Consider the following 22,859-nt stretch of genomic DNA (forward strand, 5'->3'; position numbering starts at 1 on the left):
CCCAACAGATGGAAACACTGGGTGTTTTGTGTATTACTGCTGCTCCGTCTTGTGTTGCAAGGTGCGTGAACCGTAACGAGGGTTTCCAAGACACACAATGAAGGAAGTTCACCGCCTCAAACGCGGCGCTGACACCCAAGACACGTTAGGCCTTCCTCTGCTCAGCCCGTGAGAACACACAAGGGGCTCAAGCTTTGCGCAGCGGCCTAAACAACTGGAACCGTGAGTAGGGATGCAGGCAGCCGTCCCCGTGCAGGCCTGCGGGGGTACGCGGGCACCGCACCACCCCGGAAACCAGAGCTTTCCCGGCGCTTTCTCCTCAGCCCTGGCGCGACAGCCACCACGCTCGCGGCACTTCCACGACCGAACCACGGGACCTGCCCGCCGCGCCCGAGGCGCCCGCGGTGCCTGAGGCGAGGCGAGGCGAGGCGAGGCGAGGCGAGGCGAAGCGCCGCGCCTCCCGCCTCCCGCCTCCCGCCCCTCAGCGCCGCGCAGGGGGCCGGGCCCCGCCCGCCCCCGCCTGCGCAGGCGCGTCGCTCCCCGCCGCCCGCTCCCCTCCCCTCCGCCCCGCAGGATGGAGGTGGTGCTGGCCGACGCGCTGCTGTCCTGCTGCGGGGACCCCTGCGCGCTGCTGCGGGCCGTCTGCGCGCCGCTCTCCGCCGAGCGCGCGGAGGCGCTGCGCCTCCTGCTCCAGCGCCTGGCCGCGGGCGGGACGCCGCCGGGCGAGGCCGAGGCGCTGCGGCGGGTCGCCTGGGAGGTGGCGCTGGAGCGGTGCCGGCCGCTGCTGCGCGGCGGGGAGGCGGCGGGGGCGGGTTGCGGGGAGCGGCTGCGGCTGGCGCGGGCGGCGCGGGGGGCGCTGCGGCACTGCGTGCAGCTCTGCGGGGCGCCGCTGGCGGCGCGGCTGGCGCGCGACGCCCTGGCGGAGCTGGCGGCGGGCGGCGGGGCGGGCGCGGAGGCGGCGGTGGAAGCGCTGGCGGCGGCGGCGCCGCGGCTGGAGGAGCCGGCGCTGGTGGCCCGGTGCGTGGCGGCGGCGCTGGCCTTGGTGCGGGAGGAAGGGGAGGGCGAGGCGGCGGCGGCGCTGGTGGCCGGACGGCTGCTGCCGGCGCTGGGCGGCAACGCGGCGGCTCTGAGGCGAGTCTGGGAGGGGCTGCTGGGCGGCGGCGGCGGCGGCGGGCCGCCGCGGGCCGGGCGGGCGCTGCTGGCGCTGAGCGCCCTGGCCGACGCGGTGTTGCCGCGGGGCCCGCCGGGGTCGGGGCCGGACGCGCGGCTGTGCCCGCGGTTCTGGCGGCTGGTGCAGGAGGGTCTGACGGAGCGGGACGGGCTGTGCCGGAAGCGGGCCCGCTACCTGCTGAAGAGAGCCCTGGACCTCAGCGGCGGGCAGCGAGCCGAGCTGCGCTGCCCCGCGGACGGCGGAGACGGTACGGCGGGGAGCGGGGGGGCGGGGGGGGAGCGGGGCTCCACCCGGACTCTGAACGGCGGGGGAGAAAAGTGGTTTTCTTCTCTTTTCTTTTGTTGTTGTTAGAGTCGAGCCTGTTCTGGTGGTCTGCTGAGAAGAACGAGAAACTTCTGCGGTTCTGGGAAACTTACATTTTGATCATGGAAACTTTGGAAGGAAACCAGGTAGGAGCGCCGTGAAAATCTACGCCTGCCGTGGTTTGTAGGCAATGCCTTGCTTCTGGCACGTGGACTGCAAATACTGCTACGGGGTGAAATATTTCCACCTTTGATGGTGGAGGGTATCCAAGTAAGCAGTAACCGGAGTATGTTTATTTTGGATTTTAAAGACTTGAAACGCAGCACGTGTAGTTCATTTGGAATAAATTCAGAACTCTGTCTTTGAAATCGTTCTGGTTAAAGCAGGGGATTGAACTAAGAAGGAAGAACCTGGGTTGCAGCTTATTGCAAGGCCACAGGTAACCTGTTTCTTAGTGAAAATCAGGCTACAGCAACTTCATACCCTGTTTTCAGTAGAGGGGACTACATCTGTATGGTAAAGCACCTGTGGCCTTGGATGAAAATTACCGACTTCGACTCAGTGTCCAGTGTACTTGGCAGAAAGATTCCTGTTGACTCCAGGCTTCCGTAATGGTGTGGTATTGTGATGTTAACTGTTAGCTGTGACTACCTCTTTGTAGTTATTTTATTTCGTTTGGACATAATTGTCTTCCAACTGAGAGGAAAAGTATTTACCAAAACGTTTAATTTCAGAGATTTGTGCTGGTTTTATTATATTTTTGAGTAGAGTGGTTGGTTATTAGGAAGTATTTTTCTTGTGATACAGCAGCATGGAAGTAACAGTTTTTCTTCAGTGCTAAACTACGATTTGAGTGTTGCATACCAAGTGCTGGCATCAGATGCACAGACGTTGCAGGTTTATTTAAATGCAGTTGCATTGTCAATTATTATATTAATGCTATTGATAGTAAATTCTAGCCCATGAGTAAGTGCTGGTCCCTAGGTTCGAGATATAAACTGACTACTTACATCTGATTTGCATTTCAGATCCATGTCATAAAGCCAGTATTACCAAAACTAAACAGTTTATATGAGCATGCTATATCAGGGGAAAAAGGTAAGACAACTTTTTCTGAAACATCTCCTAAATATTAGGCAATTAAGTCACCCCATCACCACCCCACCCACCCACCCCCATTTTAGTAGCAGCTTTTTGTTATGTTTTGTTTCTCAAATTAGCTGTTTTCTGGATGGCTATTCCAGTTTTTGTGGGTCTGCTGTATGCATAGGTTGCTTGGCAAACATGCACAGGCAGTGCTGCTGTGCTCTGAGAAGAAGAAATCCTAGCATATGCTTATTGCTTACTGTGTTATCTTGAAATATTTTTTTCTGTCAGCAAACCCAACTAAATGGTGCTTTTCCACTACGTTTTGCTTTACTTCAGCTAAGGTGAAAATAAAATAAAGCCAGAGATTCTTGGAGTGGGGTCATATGAGCCAAGTCACCTGCACAGCTCTGTAAAAGGGAGAATAAAACCCAACTCATTGGAAGTGGGGGGAGAAGAAATAAAATGAGTGCTGAGACAGCGTGTTGAAGGATGTAATGTCATATTCTGTAGGGCAAAATGAAGCACATCTAATTAGGTAGTGCAAGATGTTAAGAGATTTGTAAAGTGCGAAGACAATTAATGTGAAAGTGTTGCAGGTGAATACAATGTTACTGTGAGGACAGTTGCAGGAAAAAGGATGTGGTTTTTCCACTTGTTGGTCATTTTAATTTGTAACTACTAAAATTTAGAGGGTAATATTTGAAAGCCATGTTAATTTTTTTTTTTATTGGAGATTTAGCAGGGTATTTTTATAAATCTAATATGTACAGTCATCTTTTTGAAATATCCTGTGAATTGACTATGATGTTGTCCAGAATGTCAGTATGTTGTGTGTTAATATGTTAATGTGTCACTTGTCAGTTCTGTGTCAGTTTAGAAGAATTTGCTTTTGTAACAGGTTGTTGGTTGTTTCACCCGTCATGGCACATGTGCATTTATAAGCGAATGTTTGAGAGCGAGAATAAAACATTGACAAAGGAAGGTGTTCTTCATTTTCTGGAGCTTTATGAAACAAAGCATCTTCCAAATTCCCTTGGTTTTTCAGAGGTAAGGATGTTAGTGTTACTTGCCAGAACAAACAGATGTTCTAATTTATAATATATCTTAACACTAATTGCCTCAGTAGTGTTGGAATTAGACATGTTCTGTAAAAATACCCTCTTACTTAGCTGTGCAAGTGATAGCAACATTTGTAAGTGGCGTCAAATATATAATTACTTGAAAAATGGCCAGGCTAGAGGGAATGTGTTTTTGAGTGCAGTCATTCATTCCCATATTTCAAACTGTCGTGGCTTAACCCCAGCCGGCGACTAAGCACCATGCAGCCGCTCACTCACTCCCCCCCACCCAGTGGGATGGGGGAGAGAATTGGGAAAAAAAAAACCAAACTAAAACTCATGGGTTGGGATAAGAACAGTTTAATAGAACAGAAAAGAAGAAAATAATAATGATAATAATAACAATAATAAAATGGCAATGATAATAATAAAAGGCTTGGAATATACAAAACAAGTGATGCATAGTGCAGTTCCTCACCACTCACTGACCGATGCCCGGTTAGTTCCCGAGCGGTGATCCTTCCCAGCCCCACTCCCCCCAGTTTATATACTGGACGTGACATCACATGGTGTGGAATATCCCTTTGGCCAGTTTGGGTCAGCTGTCCTGGCTGTGTCCCGTGCCAACTTCTTGTGCCCCTCCAGCCTTCTTGCTGGCTGGGTATGAGGAGCTGAAAAACCCTTGACTTAGTGTAAACACTACTTGGCAACAACTGAAAACATCAGTGTGTTATCAACATTCTTCTTATACTGAACCCAAGACATAACACTATAGCAGCTACTAGAAAGAAAATCAACTCTATCCCAGCCAAAACCAGGGCACAAACTAATGCTCTCTAATTAAAGTTGGCTCCCAGTTTATTGAGATTAGTTACCAGAGGTGAAATTCTCAGGGGTGATTGATGCTTCAGATTTTCAGAGCCCCCTGAACCTCTCCAAAATTATTATTTAATTGATTGAACAGTGTCTTGGATAAACCTGGTCAAAAGACTTCAAGTCTGTGCATATTGTCTCAGACTCAAGGATGGATTTTGAAGATCCATTGCTAGGTAAACCTGTGAGGAGGTGAATGTCTCTGTAGTATAATCAGTATATTACTGTATCCCATTAAAAACTACACTTTAAAACATTCCATATGTGGGAAGAAATATTGTAAGTTTAAAGTTCTTAATTTTTTTTTTTTTGTTAGTATCATATGTAGGTTGACTCACCAACCAGCCTACACTGTAGTAAGGAATGATCTATATGATGCTATTATTTCTTCTCTCCTTCATAGAAGGAGCGTTGCCCTCAGAGGTTAACATTTCTGATTTATACAAATCCAGCTTCTTGATGACTTACTTGAAATCCAGTCAACCTTAAAACATACCCTAAATCTTTCTACTTGTGTTGGCCCAAGTCTTTCTTTTATTTCATGTTTCAATATCTTTTCTCCATCTGTTTCCCGAAAGGATTTCTTACTTGCCTGCACCTTTCACAATGCTGTGAAAATGTGAAATGTACCTAGTGAAAAAATTGCTTCGCTTGTTTATTGTCCTTCTCCCTCTTCTCTTTAGTTTGCTCCTCATTTTGCTCCTACTATTTACTACTAGCGAGAGTATTCTCTAATTTCTGACTCGGTCCTTTTAAAGTCTGGTGAAATAAGTCTAATTAGCTTCTATGTAATAGTGCCTTGCAAGTGTACATTTAGCCATTGTTCTTGTTTCCTTTTATCAGTTTGTTATTGGACCGTTAATGGATGCCCTCTCAGAAAGTTCCCTCTATAGCAGGTAAGCCACTGAATTACTTCTTTTTTAAAATGTATTGATTATGTATACGTATACTCATAATACTGGTTTGAGTATGTGGGTAAAATCTTGAATAAAGGAAAACATACTAATAAACAAATGGTGCTGCTAAACTCACTGACAGGTAGTGAGTTTTGAAGGAAAGGTGGGTGGCTGTGAGCAAGATGAAGTAGGTTCAGTTTTATCCTAGTAATAGCAACATAGGGATGCCTCAAGGTCCTATTTTACATCTTGTGTTAAAATACTAATTTGGAAATATGATAAATGAATAACTTAGTGAAGTATTTTTTTACCTCCTCATTTTCTTGCCACGCAGAAAGAAGGGGCTGCTCTGATTGTTGCCAATTCATAACTGATTGAAGTGGGTTTTTGACAGTGCCTAGTTATCTTTTGGGAAATGAATACTTTTTCACAGGAGACTATTTGTAGTCAACAGATGACAGTAGCCTCCCTTGGTGTAGATACGTAAAGGACACACAAAAGTTTGAGGAGTTGTAAGTTGCTATACATTCAGTGTACTGATGGCATTCGGTCCTTTGTGATACTTGCATGGAGAGTACTGAGAACAGGGAATAAAGTGCTGAATGCGCTTCATGCGCTCGGCATTATGCCAGATGCAGTGGCTTGGGTGATTCAGCTAGCAATCTGAAACTCAGTTCAGGATGATGTTGGAGGAGCGTTGACTGGCTGACCTTGCTAGGCAGCTAGGAAAGTTGATACTGTCTCTTGATGCTCTTTTTTTGGCAGGGGGTGGCACAGAATGTGACTGTCGCTTATTAAACTGGTGAGCGGTTTGGATTGGGTGATTCTGGATGAAGTGTAGTCAAAATAGGTTGTTTCAGCTAAACGTGTCAGGACAAATGTGATGTCTTTGGGCTCTTGCAGCAGTTAGCATTTCTCATCTCAATTAGCTGGCTGCGGTATGCTTTCCATGGGCGTACACCGACAGGAAGTCTGAAGCAAGTGCTGCGTGTTTCAGTGTGTATGTTAGAGCTGTGTTGGATCATAATTTTCTCTCTTAGCTTCTGTATTTCTAGTGACATGTGTTGGCACGTGTAGAGGAGGCTCATGTTTGAGTATACCAAGAATATACAAAGTTGTTACGGTTAATGTCAAGCTGTATGAGAGAAAACTGTAAAATCTCATGACTGTCTGATGCTAATCCTTGATAGCCAGGATTCTGAGACTTCTGGTTGTCTCTGTTGGTCTTGTGGAGTGTTTCTTGCATCGCTACTTTTAAAAGCTTCTGTGCTGGTCGGTGGTTTTGTTTATCCTGAGTTTATAACCTGTTCCAGGGAGAAATCCTTGCTCTCTAGCACACTTGTGTAGGTGATTTTTCTTCACTGTTCTCCAGATCAGACTGGTTGCATCCCCGCTGCATACCACTGATCTTGTCCCATGGGCCTTGGCAGCCTGCTCTCAGAGGCCCGTGTCATTCTGTGGGTGCGGGCACAGGGCTGAACTGACAGTGCTGTTTCTTACTGTGAGCTCGATGTAAGATGCTCTCACCCCTGAGTAACTTGAATTGAGGCTGCGCTTGAATGCCAGAGTGTGCCGCCACCATGTCCTTGTAGGTGGCCAGGTAGAGTCATGCTGTTGTGACTGTCCGTGTCTTCTGTGTGTTTGCTGGGTGCTGTTGGAATACTGGGGTAAATGGAGGATGCAAGCTGATGCACTCCATCTCTGTGGCCTGTTGGAGCAGTCTGCAGTGAATTAACCACTGAACTGCACTTTGTTTTAATTTAGGGCAATCCTACTTGTAGCTGTTAACGTATCCATTGTGTATTTGATGTTTGAAAACCCAACAGGACACCAGGTCAGCTAATGGGAGCCTGTCCTCCTTTGGGAATGAGGCTACAGAAGTTTTTGGCTACTTATATCATGCTTCTTCCAGAGGAAGAAAAAGGTATGTTTCAATTCCACCATTACCTTTTTTTAAATACAGAAACCAAATAAAAACTATGGACCCCTTTTCTGTATCTCATGTAAAGATTTGCCACTATTTTTCTACGTTACTTCCAAGAAAAAAGGAGTAGTTCTACTTGTGGCAGTGGAGTTTCCAGAGAAGAGAGGGGTCTTCAGAGGCTTTGAGGGATGCTGCAGTATTAAGCTACAAAATTGTTTTAGGGGCAAACTGAAGCAGACTTACTCTTTTTATTAAGAAAATAAACTCCTAAGTTCTGAAGGTGAACAGTATTTGCAGATTCTTTTTTTCTTTATTTGTCAGCATAGATAAGACTGCTGAGCAAAATCTTTAGAACTGTTCTTTTTGTTTGTTTGTTTTGGGGAGTCTTGGTGTGTTTTTTTTGATTCGGGTTTGTTTTGTTTTTTTTTTTTTAACCTATCTGCCTGACTTCTTTAGTCACAACTTGTGTAATTAGGCATTCAAAAGAGCTGGTCCAAGTGCTGAAGCAGAAGCTGAATAAGGGTTCTTTTATTGTGAGCTTGGATGGAGGAAGATTTCTGAGCTTGTTCCAAATTTTGGTGTTAGTGCAGGCTGAAAAGAATTTAATATCTGGTCTAATTGGATTAAATAAGAGTAGAACCAGCTCCGTTCAGTATCCTGTATCTACAGGTACATATTCTGGTAGGAAACGCCTTGCATGTTTGTAATGCCATCTATGTCCTATTTCCCTGTCCCAAGGCAGATATATTTTTATCACAATCTGGAGGGTCTGTGATTAGCAACCCTGAGACTGGGTGACCTGTTTCTAGAAATTGTAGCTGTGGTCTCTTGTTGGGGCTTGCTTTGGCAATGCCAGCATCCATTAAACTAGTTGAGTTGCTGTGTACTTTGGTCGGCCATCATGGACTGACTAGCAGCTTAAAAAAGGCATTGTCTAGTACTCAAAACAGTCAGAGTTAAAATTACATTACTGAATATGGTGAATAATGCAGATCACCAAAGCCAAAATTAGGTTTATTTCTGGTTGTCTCCTTGTCATACGACCTTACTGACAGACTTCTTTTGGAATGCACTTTTTTCATTGAAATAATCAGGAAATTATTCTGTTGTCTTTCATTTAACTTCCAGAAATGATCATAACTCTCCTGCGGGTGTCTGTGTCATTTAAATGTATTGGACAACAAGAAATCACTTTGGATTGTTTGTTTTGTTTACTTTTATCTTAAGGTAGTTTCCTGTTAAAATTCATTCAGAAGATGACAAGTAGGCATTGGTGTGCTGTTCCCATTTTGTTTCTTTCTATGGCTCTGGCATATATCCCAGCGTGTAAAGTACTGGGCACTGAAGGACTTCATGCTTTAAGGTAAAATGTACACTGCATTGTGTTCTTACGGACTTCTAAAGAAATGTGCTGAACATCTGGAGAGCCAGGATTTAATTCATGGTGGTTACATCTGGGAGGATGTGGTAGTTGTGCATGGGAATGGAAGGTTCTGTCTCCTTTATGTCCTAATTCACAGAGGAAAGCAATTTAAGAACCAATGTATTTATATCTCCGTGTGACTTAAAAAACGAGTATTTTGCATTTCAGACCTTTGTCATTGCTTCTTTTTTGGCATCGTTTTTCCCTGGTCTTCCATACTTCCTAACTGATATATCAAACAACTTCTTTTCTTCTAATTACATTAAAACCTTGTTTAATGGCAGTTGAGGCTGTATCAGGGGACAGCCCATAAAATTGAAAACTGAAAGACATATAAATAAAAGGCTAGGTAAAAGTTCTTGGCATGCCTATTGTCCTTAATCACACTGATGCTTCCTAAGTGTCTGCTTTCACTTCATAGAGCCGCTAAAAATTATTCCAGTTTAATATGCAGTCATTATTCCAGTTTAATAAAATTTGAGCTTTGAAAGAAAATCTTACTGGAGGTTGAAGGAATATTGGATAAAAGTCATTTACAAAAAAAGGCCAAAAAAAAAAAAAAGTCAGGCACACCTCTGCTGATAAAAGATGACTGAAGGTTTCTTTCAGTTTTGTGCTAGAGTGAGAATTTCGTGGCAAACATTTTATTTCTGTATTTGTCACAGATAGATATGCAAATATTAAATTATCAGTTTGAACTGATGTGATCATGGGGATTGTTCCTTTAGTTTTGGTTTCGTTTTGGCCCCCCTTCCCACACTTTTTGTTTTGTCAGGTATATGCTTGTTCAAGTTTTAATATCAGTTTTTGGAAGTACATGTAGCAGTGGTCTTAGTTCTGGATTGTTTGCTGTCTGATCAGGCAATGATGGTGTTATACTTAGTAGAATATGTTTGTTAAATACAATCTCATATATTGAAAATTATTAATAATTAGCAAATACATGAAAATGTTTAAACTTCCTAAGTGTGTGTTTTCTTCAGTGCATATATTTCCTCTTTCCAGAGATGTCCTCCAGTGTACTATGATTACACATCAGATTTTGTTGCGTGGAGCTGCTCAGTGCTATCTTCTTCAAACAGCTATGCGTTTGACACATGTGGTGAGTTTGGTTTGGGTTTTTTTCTTCTTTTTGGTGTAATAGAAATACACTAAACACTTTTACAGGGTAAACAGTGGTCAAAAAATTGCTAAATACAACAGGGAACAAGTGATTTTGCTGGATTTGCCATTTCTTTTAGTGACTACTTAAAAATTGTGCTATGTGTAAGTATAGGTATGCTTCTGTTAACTTTGGTTTTCGTAAGATGTATTTTTTTCATTACCTTTTATTAGTTGATGTTTTCTTGTAGGGTTTTCATGCAGTAGCTACGGAATAGTATTATATTATTATATCCACTGTATAAACTCAGGTTTTAACAGACAGAAACTAAATGGACCTTCCTGAAATACCAAAGAGAATAAAAGTATTCATGATACCAGAATGGTAAAACTACCGTTAATGTTGAAATAGCAAGACCTTAATTATTCAGTAGTTAAAGTATTCATGTTTTGGTTGTCTTATGACAGGCTTGCTTTCTAGATGAGCAGACAGTCTTCCGTGTTGTGTGTTATGGCCCTAAACTTGTCTGAGCAGAATTTCCTTTTGGAAATACAGAAATAGTACTTACCAGTGTCTCTTACTTATTTATTTGCATTCATTTAAAAGGTGTCATCTGTGAGTAGCACCATTCTTCTAGACATTCCTTAACTTTCAGATAGATTTTAATACTTGGGAAAATTAAATTGTGTTCCTTGGTAAAGTTAAGTTGGTCCTAACAAGGCAAAAATGAGTCTGTGTTATGGAAAGGAAAAAGTCAATTTCTTTTTCTGAAACTTTTGCCAGATGACAGCAAACTTCTTGAGTTGTTATATAGATGTTATCTGTTGTATATTACGTTGGCAACTATTGTATCTTGATTAATTTCTTCAGGAGAAAGTGTCCCTCCCAGAAGTTTCAAGCTTTCTTCTGTCCCTTAGACCAGAGGAATCCCTAAGGAGAGATACTATGTTATGGATGGAGGTGAGAACTGAAGCTGGTTTTATGTTCATCAGACATTTTTTAATACCTATACAAATGCATGTTTTATTATTGCTAATTTAAAATTTAAATAGTTAGCTACTTTTACATTGGTACATTCTGCAGTTTCTGGATGTGGAGTCCTGAGGGATTTATGTTTCACTTGAAAGCTGTGATTTTTTTTTATTTATTTTTTTAATGCTATGGAGGTGTTAGTGTTAACCCTAAACAAATCAAGCAGATTCATAGTGGAAGAATTCTAAGGTAGTTGAAGGTAAGGTAAGGTGGGTGAAGAGAAAAATAGGACTTTTTCTTTCTTCGGCAGAAATCCTCAATTCTGCAGAAAAAGCAGCTCTTTCTTGAGGCAGAGGTTTCTTTGAACTCCTTCAGAGCTCATATGCCCCAGTTCATTGCATTTCGTAGAGTTCATCTCGGTATTGCAGCTGTTGGGTGTAACCATATTGAAATGCAAATCAGAATCAGGTCTTACTTGGACTTTTGGTCCCTGAATACTGGTCCTTTAAGAGACTTCTGTGTGTTCATCAGAGTCCTGGTCTTCTGCATCCTTTGCCATGATGGTAGGAACTAAAATTGCTATTGGTAACCCTGTACTGGTATCTGTAATCTATCCCATCAGGGATCCACACTCACTCCTCTACGTGGTCGGTAACTTCATGGAGAGAGTGCGAAGCAGGGAACCTTATGGAATCCACAGAGCCATGACTTGGGCTTTTCTCTCTTCTTTTATTAAGGATACCAGGTGGATGTAACATCCTCAGCTGGAGCTGCTTTTGCTCATTGGATTCTACAGGCAGTTATTTCTGTATATTATATATATTCTCTTAATGGCTACCTCCCCCTAATTTCCCCTCAACTATCTGTTGTAAAATTTCATTTGATGGAAAAGAATGCTATTTTGTAAGTTTATTCTATCTTTAGAGGGGTAGTCTGCTAGTATGGTGCATATTTTCCCTTTCTTTTAGTTTTGAAATTACTGTCCAAGATAATGTGGATCCTGAGACTCTGAATGGGCCAGTATACAGGCCAAAAAAAATTGTGTAAGAGCTGCCTCCGATTTGCATGTTGCTTGGAGGAACCCAGCACTGACAGAAATAACAGGGTAATCTCAAAGGGAAAAATGTGCCTACCATGTACAGTGAGATCATAAATTTTAAATTTCCACAGGATATATGTTTTATGTCTTTGCAAGATGCAAAATGCTGTGAAAAAAAAATTCAAAGAAGAAATAATTTTGTATATAGGATATACTGGAGCCAGCTGAATACATAGCCATAACTTTTGGTTAGTTGTAGAACAATATAATGATAAAATGATTTTTTGCATAGTGTCCTCTTGTTAAGTATACTATACATTTCATCTTATTCCACTGATTTTTGGCATAAAAGTTTTTAAAAAAAAAAACAACAAAAAACAAAGTGGGTCTTGCTAGATAACACTTGACTGTGGGAAGCCCTTTTGAGATAAGGAAATTTTTACCAGTCTTGCTTATTTTTAAGAGCTATGTTTTTTCTTATATTGGTGCCAATGATCTTTTTGTGGGTGCTCTGAATTACTCTCTGGAAGAACCTTTTTCTGTGTTAGTTAGAAGGGAATAGTCTGCTAAACCTCAAGGTAGCTCCAGTGAACACCTTCACAGTGTGGATTTGTTGATGTAACAGCTCGTGTTTAACAGTGCTTTAATGTGCTGCTGTTATGTTGGTAATGTCAGTACACAGCTGACAGATGTGTTTAAGTAGTAACATACTGGTTTTAATTTAGCTTTGCAGTTGGTTGCAAGTGAATGACAGATGCTTCAGAAAGTCTACAACCTCTGATTTTGAGCATCAAGAGACAACATCATTATGTCAATATGTATGCAGTCTTGTGGGAGAGTACCTTAAGACACCAGCATCTGAAAGTAAGTTAAATGTTTATTAATAAAAAAAGATTTTGAAGATAATTCAAACAAAAAATTACAACCGTCCTTCGGATTTTAGAAGAGTTGTTTGTTTCTTTATATTGTACCTATTCCAATTCTATCCAATTTGTGGTATTCATGATTCTTAAGTTTGAACTTTATTTTCTAATTCTGGTTTTCCTTCATAAAGTACAGTCCTGCAGTGTTAATTGAAAGTTAAGCCTTAATACTCAATTTTAATGCTGCACTGATGCTTGTCCGTTAGATTTCTTTTGTTACTTTTTTTGGTGATGCCTGAAAATGCCAGAGTATGGGGGCAGAGGAAAGCACAAGGGAATGTGAATAGATACAGTTTCTGTAGCCTTTCTTAGCAGAACTTTGTAAAATGACCCAGTGTTTTTATGGAGAGAGGTGCCATATAGTTAGACAGCATGGCAGCTCATTACACACCTTCCTGCATAATGATGTTCTTTTGATCTTGGACCGCTTGCAGCAGATGAGCTGCCACATGTTATAACCAAGGAAGGTTCTTTGTATGCTGTATAAAGATGCAGATAAATTCTGAAGAGACTTCTTTGTTCACTGCCACATTTTAAATTATTATAACTTTAGTTTAGAATTTTCTTTCCGATACATTGAAAGGAATGGAAAATTGATTTTTTTGATTACTTTAACTTTTGTGTGGCACTCACTTATTTGCTACTGAAGTACTGTAATTGTAGCAAATTTTATATAGTTCTATAATGTCAAAAGTCAAAACTGAACACTTTTAAAATATTATACCTATAGGAGACAAAAAACGCTAGGTCAGAATTTGTTAATGATAAACAGCTTCAGAAGCTTCCTGCTGCCCAGGAAACTTCACTTGATTGTCTTATTGTTAGAGAAGTTGCACGCAAATTTTGTCTGTTAATATTCCAAGGTAAATGCTTTGCTAAAAATTATAGCAGTCCTTCTCTCCTTCCTGAAATGTTTGTTTAGTCCTTGGGCTATATTATCTGTAATTCCATGGCAAACATCTGTGTTTCACTTCTAAAAAGTGATGTTTGTAATTTCCTGGTTTGATATGAATCTTAGCTTATAAGCAGCTCTGTGGAGGGAAAAAAAAATCAACCGTGTCCAGCTGCTTGAACTGGACCTCCTAAGTGTGTTTTGCTTTCTAAATTCCCAGAGCCAAAAACATAGCTGTCAAAAACCCCTAAAACCAGCTTATGTACTACTATTTAAGAAACAATTTTCTAAGTATGATGATGTAGTCCTGCATAAAAGATCGATGAAAAGAGAAACTTCAGTTAGGTTTTTTTCTAATTTCCTTTCGACAGAATAGTTTTAGTTCTTCATACAATGTTCAGCTGGTCAAAATGACAGCTGATGTTTCTGATGAAACACAGTGGAATTATGTTCTTGGTTAACTTCATTTGAATATGCTAATGTATTTTTAAGAGCAATAGAAAAGTCTTTTGGGAGTTACTACATAATATATAACACATTGCCTAAAATTGATTTCAGCATAGAGGCCAATGGGATCAGCCTTTTAGAGGCATAGAAGAAAAGCAATTCTGTTTGAGTTTAGTTTATGTCTATATAAAAGAATGAAAAAAAATTAGTAGTAATATTCTTGTTAGCATTAATTGTTGTTATACCACTTTTCAAATACTATGGAAATCTTAAAATATCTTTAAGCAGGAGAAAACTGCTTAATGCCTGACTGGTTTGAAGCTAAGCTTGTCGCAACAATGATTCTGTTGGCTGCAGACGTGGAACAGATGAGGAATAAACACAGGTAAGTATGAAATACCTTATTTTACATTTCTCTCTTTTTCAACCCCCTCACTCCTGAAGGATCTGGTAGAAGCCTGATCAAGTCAGGAAGCTGTCCATTTTTCTCTGTAGATTTTCGGTCAGCCCGATCATTCCTTAGACCTTGTCCAACTGTTGCTGCAAATGTACTGGGTAACATTTCTAAAGATACTTAAGTGACTTGGAAATGTGTGTCCTATTTATTTCCATAAGTGACTTCAGCACTTAAGGCAGATACTCAGAAGAAGACTTTCTTTTTAATTTTTGTTTTTGTGTAGTGGAAAAAGCAACATAGAATGGATTGAACTAGAGACTTTCTTGAACCCTCTTCTGGATGTCTTGATGAAACTTGGCAGTAATGCTTACATACCAACACTGAAAACAGATAAAAGCCTACAGCTTCTCTTGAAGTTATTGCAGACCTGTTCGTTAAAATGTTCCAATACGCAAGATGGTTAGTGATATCTTCAGTATACTGTGTCTTATATTAATTATAGTCTAACTAAAACTAAGGTACTACTGTTTTAAGGCTATATTGTAAAATTAATACTAGCCTAGAAGTGGTAAACATAAAAGTTGACAATCTGGCATATCTGTTATGAAATTGAGCTGTGGGTCCAGTCCTACAGGAGCTCTTCTGAAGGTGTCCCGAGGACTGGGAATTGAGAATGTAGAAGCCTTCTGAGAAAGTAATTGTTATCCATTAGGATTAGATTAGCAGGCAGTTAAAATTTGGAGAGTGTGACTATATTGCAAATATTTATAGGCCTATTCTTTGCCAATGTATGGATTCCATAAATCATTTAGGCATTTCAGAAAGGAGTTAGTACAGAAACCCTGCCCAGTTGCCACAGGTTCAGCCAGAGCCTTCCCTGAGTGCTTAAAGTGATCCTGCTGGACATACTGTTTTCTGAGTTGACTGCTAGGTAATTTTGTCTCAACTAACACTGTTTAGACTGCAAAAGACAGGATGTCTCTCATTATTTCACAGTATTAGGCTTGATTTCAATAGGCATGCTTAACTCACTTGCTTTAGTTTGAGCTTGGTTAGAAGCAAGGAGGTTAAGAGGTGCCCAGTTAAGCACAGGCCTGCTGATCTGACTGTCTGGGAGTTTTGGCCCCCCACAGATTGAGCACTTTACCTTGTAGGCCTTTCAGAAGAGTCTGAACAAAAGCTATGAGTTCTTACTACTCCTTTTGTGAGAACTTGGTCAGTTTGTAACCAGAACAGACTTATATTTTTTTCCTGAGAGCAAATGAAGAATTACAGTATTATTTTCATGACTTAGGATGCCGAACTGGAACAGGAAGGATCTTGGCATTTGGTTTCTGCTTCCCCAGATTATTGAAGGATTTTTTTTTTTCAGTGTTTTTATAACATGGAATACAAGAGTTGTTGGGGGTGGGGGCCACAAATCTAGGCTCTTACATGGGGGGAAAAAAAAAATATTTCAGATTCTGCATCCAGATTTCATAAAGATGTCTAAATGCAGCCCTGAAGTAAATGCACTTTTTAAAATGAGGGTAAGCTTTATACATTCACCCCATCTTGAATTTTAGCTGTTTGCCTGAAATAATGAGTGCTAATTATGCAGGCTGTTGCAGTTCCTATTGTGGGATGGTCTCTTGACTGCTGAAGTGGATTCCTTCAAATGAAACTAAACTGGAAGATGTGCTCCAACTGTCAGCGTGCATTCAGTCTACAGCACGAGGCTAGAACAAGCCTGAAGCAGAACCTTACAAAGCACATGAGTGCATGTTAGGTTTTTAGTATCAAGACTTGAACTCTGTAAATAATTTCCTCGTGTGCCTTATTTGCTTATGTGCTTGCTAACGTAGATGTAATGGATTGGTCCAGCTTTGGGAACATTGATGCCAGACTTAGCATGCTAAGTTCTGCTAACAGAGTTCTTAAGGTATGGCAAGGCTGAGCATCACAGTGTCTGCACCCCTGTGAATGCCCCCATAGGTACTCCAGTACAGCTCGTTGTCCATAAATTCTTTCAAGAGGCTTTCAGAATTGGACTTGTAATATTATGTCTTTTTGTGTTAAGTTAAACAAGGATTACTTTACTTATATTATTTCCTACGATGTTTTTGTGCTTCTTCCTCCTGCACAGGAGAGCCAAGTAATAAATCTTGTTTCCACAGCTGTGAATTGACTGTGCTGAGGGACGGGAAGAGTAATGCTGTAAAATACAGAAATTTTGTTTCTGTGTTGATAGAACAGGAAGTGAAAAGTCCTGTCTGTCAAATGGAAAATTATGAAATGGGAGGGAAGAAGAAAGGAATTTAAGCTTGTAAAACAAAAATAGTAACAACTGGGAAGTGTTTTATTTAAGAATACTTTAATGGGGATAGACATGTCTGACATGCATGCTGAAGTCAGCAGCATGTTTCTTCAGGTCTTGCTGTCTGTACTGTTGTTAGACTTCACTATTTTAAACAGTAATTTTTTTCTAATTTTTTTTTTATAGTGTTACAGAGCCACTGGTAGTGAATTGGGTTTTATGTCCAACATGTTTATGTGAAGAATTTCTGAATTTTAATTGCAGAAAATGTTTTAGTGATTTGAGACTTATGATGAAATGTGATAATAATCTGACATAGTTAAACTGTTCTAAACAAATTAAGCATTAGAAATGCAGTCCAGTGAGCCATTTTAATAAATAACATTGAAAGTAAGTACAGTATACATTTGGAACTTCTGGAAATATGTCCCTTCATATTTCCACCTTTTGAAGGTCTTGCATTTCATAATAATTTTGCTACATGAAGCGTAACTCAGAGTCAACTCCAGAAAAAACCAGCAGATATAACCTCTGGGTAACTGTCCTGAATATTGAAACTAATGACTGATATTTTTAGAACAAGAGGGTCACGCAGGGTATTTTAACTCCATTTTCATATTGATACGTTACTACTTTGGCTTTCAGCTAGCCCTTACCCTTGAAGCACAGATTGAAGTGGTTTTGTTGTTAAATACATTTTACCAGACTGACCTCCCTCCCTTGTGTAATAAACTTGTGTCTTTTCTTTTGAAATGCTATGCACATGCGGTATACTTTGTATCCTAGCATTTTCTTAGAGAAAGTATCACATTTTGTGTTATAACCTTGTATTTTCATTTACAATGCTAAGCCAGGAAGCTACTTGAGTGAAATCTTGTGAGATTACTCTATATCCAAATCCGAATTATTTCTAAACAGCAAAAAAACCCCCTCAACTAAAAACAGTTTTCACTTCTGTACATATTAAAAATAGATAACTGCATTTTTCTCACATACAATTAATTGCTGGATATGGAAACTTTTGTTCTTTATGAAAGAGTAAATTCATCAATAAGCTGTTTGTGCAGAGGGTTGGGAATAGGATGAAAGTGTGCATTAAAAGTTGGAAAATTATGCTTTGGTATTCTGGTCTTGTGTGGGTTTTAGTTCACTTAATTCATGATAAATCTCAGGAAAGAATATCATCTGGTTTGATTCTTTCAGCCCTATGGCTTACACTGCTAAAGGGTGCAGAGCTGTTTTAAGGTATTCATAGGTATTTGAATACTTATTACTGTATAACTTTGTAACTTAATTAAATCATCATGATATAATAAATTTCTTAAGGAAATTGTATTTCTGTATGTTAATACTTTTTTTTTTTTTCCCTCTTCACACAGATGGGGTATTGGTTTTTATCTGGAAATCTCTCATGATGCCTGTGGAGAGTATTCTTGAATTTGTTCTCCGACGGCTTACTACAAATGAGTTAAGCACTGTAAGTAGTTATGAGACATACTTCGGTGTGGTTTTGCTCATTAATTTGATTTACCTAATTTTCATATCAAATCCTTAAATACCTAGAAAGTCAATTTGCATAGAAACACTTCTGTTAACTTTTTTTGAATGGGCACAGTAAGAATACAGGAAAAAAACCCAGCTGTCTTGAAAAGTAGTGTTTAGTGTCTGTAGTCCATATTGCTTGTTTCTTCTCAAATCTAAAGAAATTGTGTGGGAAGAAATCATGAGTATCGTATTATACTGTATCGTATCTACTAGTACAGTTGTGGACATAAGATACTTGGAGTTTGGAGACTTCTAGTACTCAGCTCGGTAAACATCTTTATTGACTGCTTCCACTGTTTGCATGTTGCTGTGGCCAGTAAGTTTATACCCCAAAGAAACCTATGACTTTTTAAGCAAAATGACTTGATGGTAGAGGAGTTTGACTTCTTTAAAAATACCCTGTTGAATGTATCGAAGAACTGCAGTGCTTTTTGGAGAGAGAGGAGGAGGGACATGTTTCCTTCTCTAAAGAGCTTTCAAGTCATTTATAAATAAAAAGACTCAAGACATATAAAGCAAAACATTTACAGACATTTCCAGATGGAGAAAGAGGAATTAGTGTGTGATGTTGTTGAGAATGGTGTTATTCTTGGAAGAAAACAGATTGGAGAAAGACTGATTGGTGGAAGTTAAAAAGGAGGCTAGTTCTCAAAAGCTCAATGAAATCTGAAGGTAGGAACTTTGAAAGCAAATAGATTAGGGATTTCAAGAGAAGGATATGGAGTAAGAGAAAGTGCGAAGTTGTAAGATCTTCACAATTCTTTCAGTTGTGACCTTTAATTGTGTCACCTTTAATTTTGTTTCATAAAAGGCAAAAAACCAAACCAGACATTTAAAAAGAAGACATCAGTTTAAAGATTGTTAATTTAGTAGACTGCATTTGGATAGACTGTTCAGAAGAATGGAGAAGACCAGAAAGATTGGAAAGGAAGGTGCGACTGTGATGAGGAGATGAACAAAACATAAAGTGGCATTTTTAGAATTACTTGATGAAAAGTGAGTTTAGAAAAGAAAACCTGTTCAGGCTTCATGGAGAAAGTTTTATGGATGGCATGCAGAAATGATAATGAACAGAAGTCAAATTTGCTTCTTGTGTTTGGGAGAGTGAAAAAAGTCTGTAAGTTGGAGGGGAGAGAAAAGCATGTGCTTCTGCAAGGGTGGAAACTTGGAGAGGAGCATGGGGCTCTGGGGTACTTTCTCAGAAATGGTATGGAAAGTACAAATTGAAGGGGAAATGCAAAGAAAGAAAATAAATCTGATAGTGGACAGTCACCAAAACGTGAGTGTGATGGAACATCGATGTGAAAAGCGGTCCTGCGTCAAAGCAAAAGTTAGAGTTGTATCAGGAGAACAGGGTCTGAAAGTCAGTGAAAATTCAAAGGTGTATTTTCTTTCAAAACTGAAGGAGGAAAAGTTCTTTCTTCCTGTGGTTCCTTGAGTGCACAGCTTTATACGGAGGTGGTTTTTATGATATGTGAAGAAAAGTTGCAAATACGAAAGTAAAAAGCCATAAAACAAGCAAGATACAGCTGAGAGAAAATGTCGTTGGGGAAGAAGCGCAGGGTGCACCGTTGTGTATGTACAGGGTGCAGTGCTGTGCTGTGATCTGATATCTGAGTTGGCTGTGAACACTGCTTCTGATATTCAGGCTAGCTCAGGTGTTTTTATGTGGCATTCCTTTGGGCCCAGGAAGGGAAAGTACATGAACTTACCAATTAAAAGAAGTGGAGATTTCTTTCAGAATTTCACACTGTCTCTTCTAAGCCGTACTCCAGAGCCCTAAAACTGAAAGAACCTGTAAGTCGAAAAGATTTTAAAAACAATTAAAAAAAAAAACCCAAAACAAGCAAACAAAGAAAACCCAAATTAAAGAAAAGGTTGTTCAACTGCAGTGACTACTGTTGTTTTCCTTCTGCTATGATTGTTGCTATTGGTTTTCTTTCTTTTAAGTTTCCTCCTCTTAATGCTTTAGTTTACCTTTGTTCCCTCATTTTTAGGTTGGTGATCTGGATCGTTGTGATCTATACTTAGATTTAATTCCAGAGATAGTGAACTTGTGCTTGCAAGTCAGCTGGAAGAAAGTACCATCTATCAAGAGTTTCATTTTGTCCCTGACAAATGCGTCTATTCATAATCTTCAGGAGAGAAATAGTGAAGAGGTAATTTAACATTATTTACAACAGTAAATACTAATATAAAATAAACCAGTAAATAGTAAATATTAATTAAAATATACTTTATTTGTAATGCTTCTATAATATTTAGATTATAGATAAATAATTACATAAACATACTGTAAATAACTTAAATGTACAAATATTTATATTACAAATACATTTCATTATACGTATTAATATAAATATACTATATAATATAGTATAAAATCATAAAAAGTTTGTGTGAATATGTATATGTATATGTATTCCCTAACAAATATGTGTCTTTAGTTGACAGTGTAATGTTAATATAAAATATTTGTAGCTAAGATTTTTACTACTTTTGTTTTCTTATATTACATTTTTTTAAGAAGTCTGTATAGCTAAAGTAAAACTTCAGTTGCAATAATGGACTATGTGCACTCAAAAGCTTTTTTCCTCAAATATGAACTAATCTTACAGAGGAAGTTGCTGTTAAATGAAGATGCCTTTTGTATTAGTGATGTGTTGAATTTCCAAGCTGCAACAGAAACAGAAATTCCAGAACCCAGCATTGCTTTGGCTTTTTCGTATAGTTATCTTTATTCATAGAATAGAATCATAGAATCATTTCGGTTGGAAAAGACCTTCAAGATCATTGAGTCCAACCATTAACCATGCCCCCTAAACCATGCCCTGGAGTACCCTGTCCACTCGCTTTTTGAGTACCTCCAGGGATGGTGACTCAACTACTTCCCTGGGCAGCCCATTCCAATGTTTGACAACCCTCTCAGTAAAAAAATTTTTCCTAATATCTAACCTAAATCTCCCTTGCCTCAACTTGAGGCCATTTCGTCTTGTCCTATCTCCAGACGCCTGACAGAAGAGACCAACACCCACCTCACTACAACCCCCTTTCAGGTAGTTGTAGAGAGCGATAAGGTCTCCCCTCAGCCTCCTCTTTTCTTATTGTCCCATAGTTGTATGTATTAGGCCAGTATATCTGAAATAGATACATTTTCAAAAGGTAAAGAAACATTAATAACTTCTATAAAAGCAGGAGATTTAAATTAAGATTTTTTGGGCAGTATAATCTTTGGTATCTTCTGGGTTGAATTATTGATCAAGAACAGTAAGACATTAGAAGATCTTAGGTATTTGATTTGCTAGGTTTACTTTTCTAAGGAAACAAAGAGCAAGACTTTTTTCCTTTGGTTATGTGAATTGCATAGTTATTCCAGTAGTTTCAAAGTAAACATTTTCTGGTTCAAACTTCATGTTCACTGGGGGCCTCTACCAACTTATTTTGAATTCAGTGGAATTATATTGTCATGATGATTTCTTCAGTTGCACATGTAGTACATCTTCAGTTTAAGAAGGAAAAAGAAAACACTGAGTAATTACAGATGAGAAGAATCTTTTCCGTGCTCTATACAGCTGAAAGTAACTTGAAGATACTTAAATAACATTGAGCTTTTAATACTATTAGGGAACTATATGCTTATTGACCTTTTTTTTTTTTTAATTGAGACTTTTTATTTCATGCCTCTTTGAATATATGCATTTATCACACAAAATAATCATAGTAGGTGGTGTGATCTTTTAGCCTCTTGGAGCAGTTAGTATGTGGTGTTCTGAATTTCAGCTGTTTTGTTGCGTTGGGTTTCTGACTACGTGGACCCACATCTTTTTTCTAATTGCTATCCAGCAGTATATATAAACTGCTACCTGGCAAGATAGAAGTGTTCCATCATAGTTGCGCTAGGTGCCTGCACTTAATGAATAAGTGACCATAATTTGCAAGATTTATACGTTTATCCAATGCTTGCAATTTGTGATTGATTGCACTGACCCACCCAAGCAAAGTGTCTTATGTGTAGGGTAAGAAAATAAGGAAGTAGAAGGATGCAGAGTTGCTACCTTATGATGTCTGAGGTGATACAAGTAGGAGGATTATGAAATGTATCAGTAGGTTATTTGTAGCATGTTAGAAGAAATCAGTGCGTGTTTGTTCATGTATGATTTGATTTTAATTAGGAGCCGAAGCTTAAAGAACAAATAAAAAAAGTAGCTAGCATGGCTTCACTTACAGCAGTTTGTGAGATAATGCATCGGAAACCTGAAGCGCACCTTGAATCTCTGCCTTCTGTGGATGCTCTGAAGAGATTTATTTCCTTTTTTCAATTCAATGAAGTATTAAAGAAGCCATCGTATATTGAAGAAAAAAGTAGGTACGTCTGTGCTATAGCTTCAGTAATCCTCCAGAATAAATTTGATTAGCATGGAGCAGTGATTAAGATGCTGGCTTTTCCCGTTCTTTTCTTTGATAACTTTTTGCCAAGATAAAAATGAATTCAGAACACAAACTATTCAT

At 39.6% G+C, this 22,859-nt stretch overlaps 1 protein-coding gene across 3 annotated transcripts in view; it reads left to right on the top strand.

Annotated features, from left to right (window-relative positions):
- The first annotated feature begins 541 nt into the window (after positions 1–541).
- Positions 542–22,859, top strand: part of TARBP1 (TAR (HIV-1) RNA binding protein 1) — a 40,763-nt gene continuing 18,445 nt past the window's right edge. For 2 of the 3 annotated variants that reach the window (XM_052805682.1, XM_052805684.1), the window contains exons 1-15: positions 542–1,418; positions 1,523–1,620; positions 2,503–2,572; positions 3,462–3,610; positions 5,338–5,390; positions 7,217–7,314; positions 8,542–8,677; positions 9,743–9,839; positions 10,710–10,799; positions 12,576–12,714; positions 14,398–14,497; positions 14,793–14,968; positions 18,185–18,282; positions 20,348–20,509; positions 22,523–22,716. In XM_052805682.1, coding sequence (XP_052661642.1) covers positions 575–1,418; positions 1,523–1,620; positions 2,503–2,572; positions 3,462–3,610; positions 5,338–5,390; positions 7,217–7,314; positions 8,542–8,677; positions 9,743–9,839; positions 10,710–10,799; positions 12,576–12,714; positions 14,398–14,497; positions 14,793–14,968; positions 18,185–18,282; positions 20,348–20,509; positions 22,523–22,716 — 2,504 coding nt within the window. In that variant the 5' untranslated portion in view covers positions 542–574. The remainder of the gene's footprint in view (positions 1,419–1,522; positions 1,621–2,502; positions 2,573–3,461; positions 3,611–5,337; positions 5,391–7,216; positions 7,315–8,541; positions 8,678–9,742; positions 9,840–10,709; positions 10,800–12,575; positions 12,715–14,397; positions 14,498–14,792; positions 14,969–18,184; positions 18,283–20,347; positions 20,510–22,522; positions 22,717–22,859) is intronic. The other variant, XM_052805683.1, reaches the window with a different exon arrangement.

Source organism: Harpia harpyja, chromosome 13, assembly GCF_026419915.1.
Source record: "Harpia harpyja isolate bHarHar1 chromosome 13, bHarHar1 primary haplotype, whole genome shotgun sequence".
NCBI classification, from domain to species: domain Eukaryota; kingdom Metazoa; phylum Chordata; class Aves; order Accipitriformes; family Accipitridae; genus Harpia; species Harpia harpyja.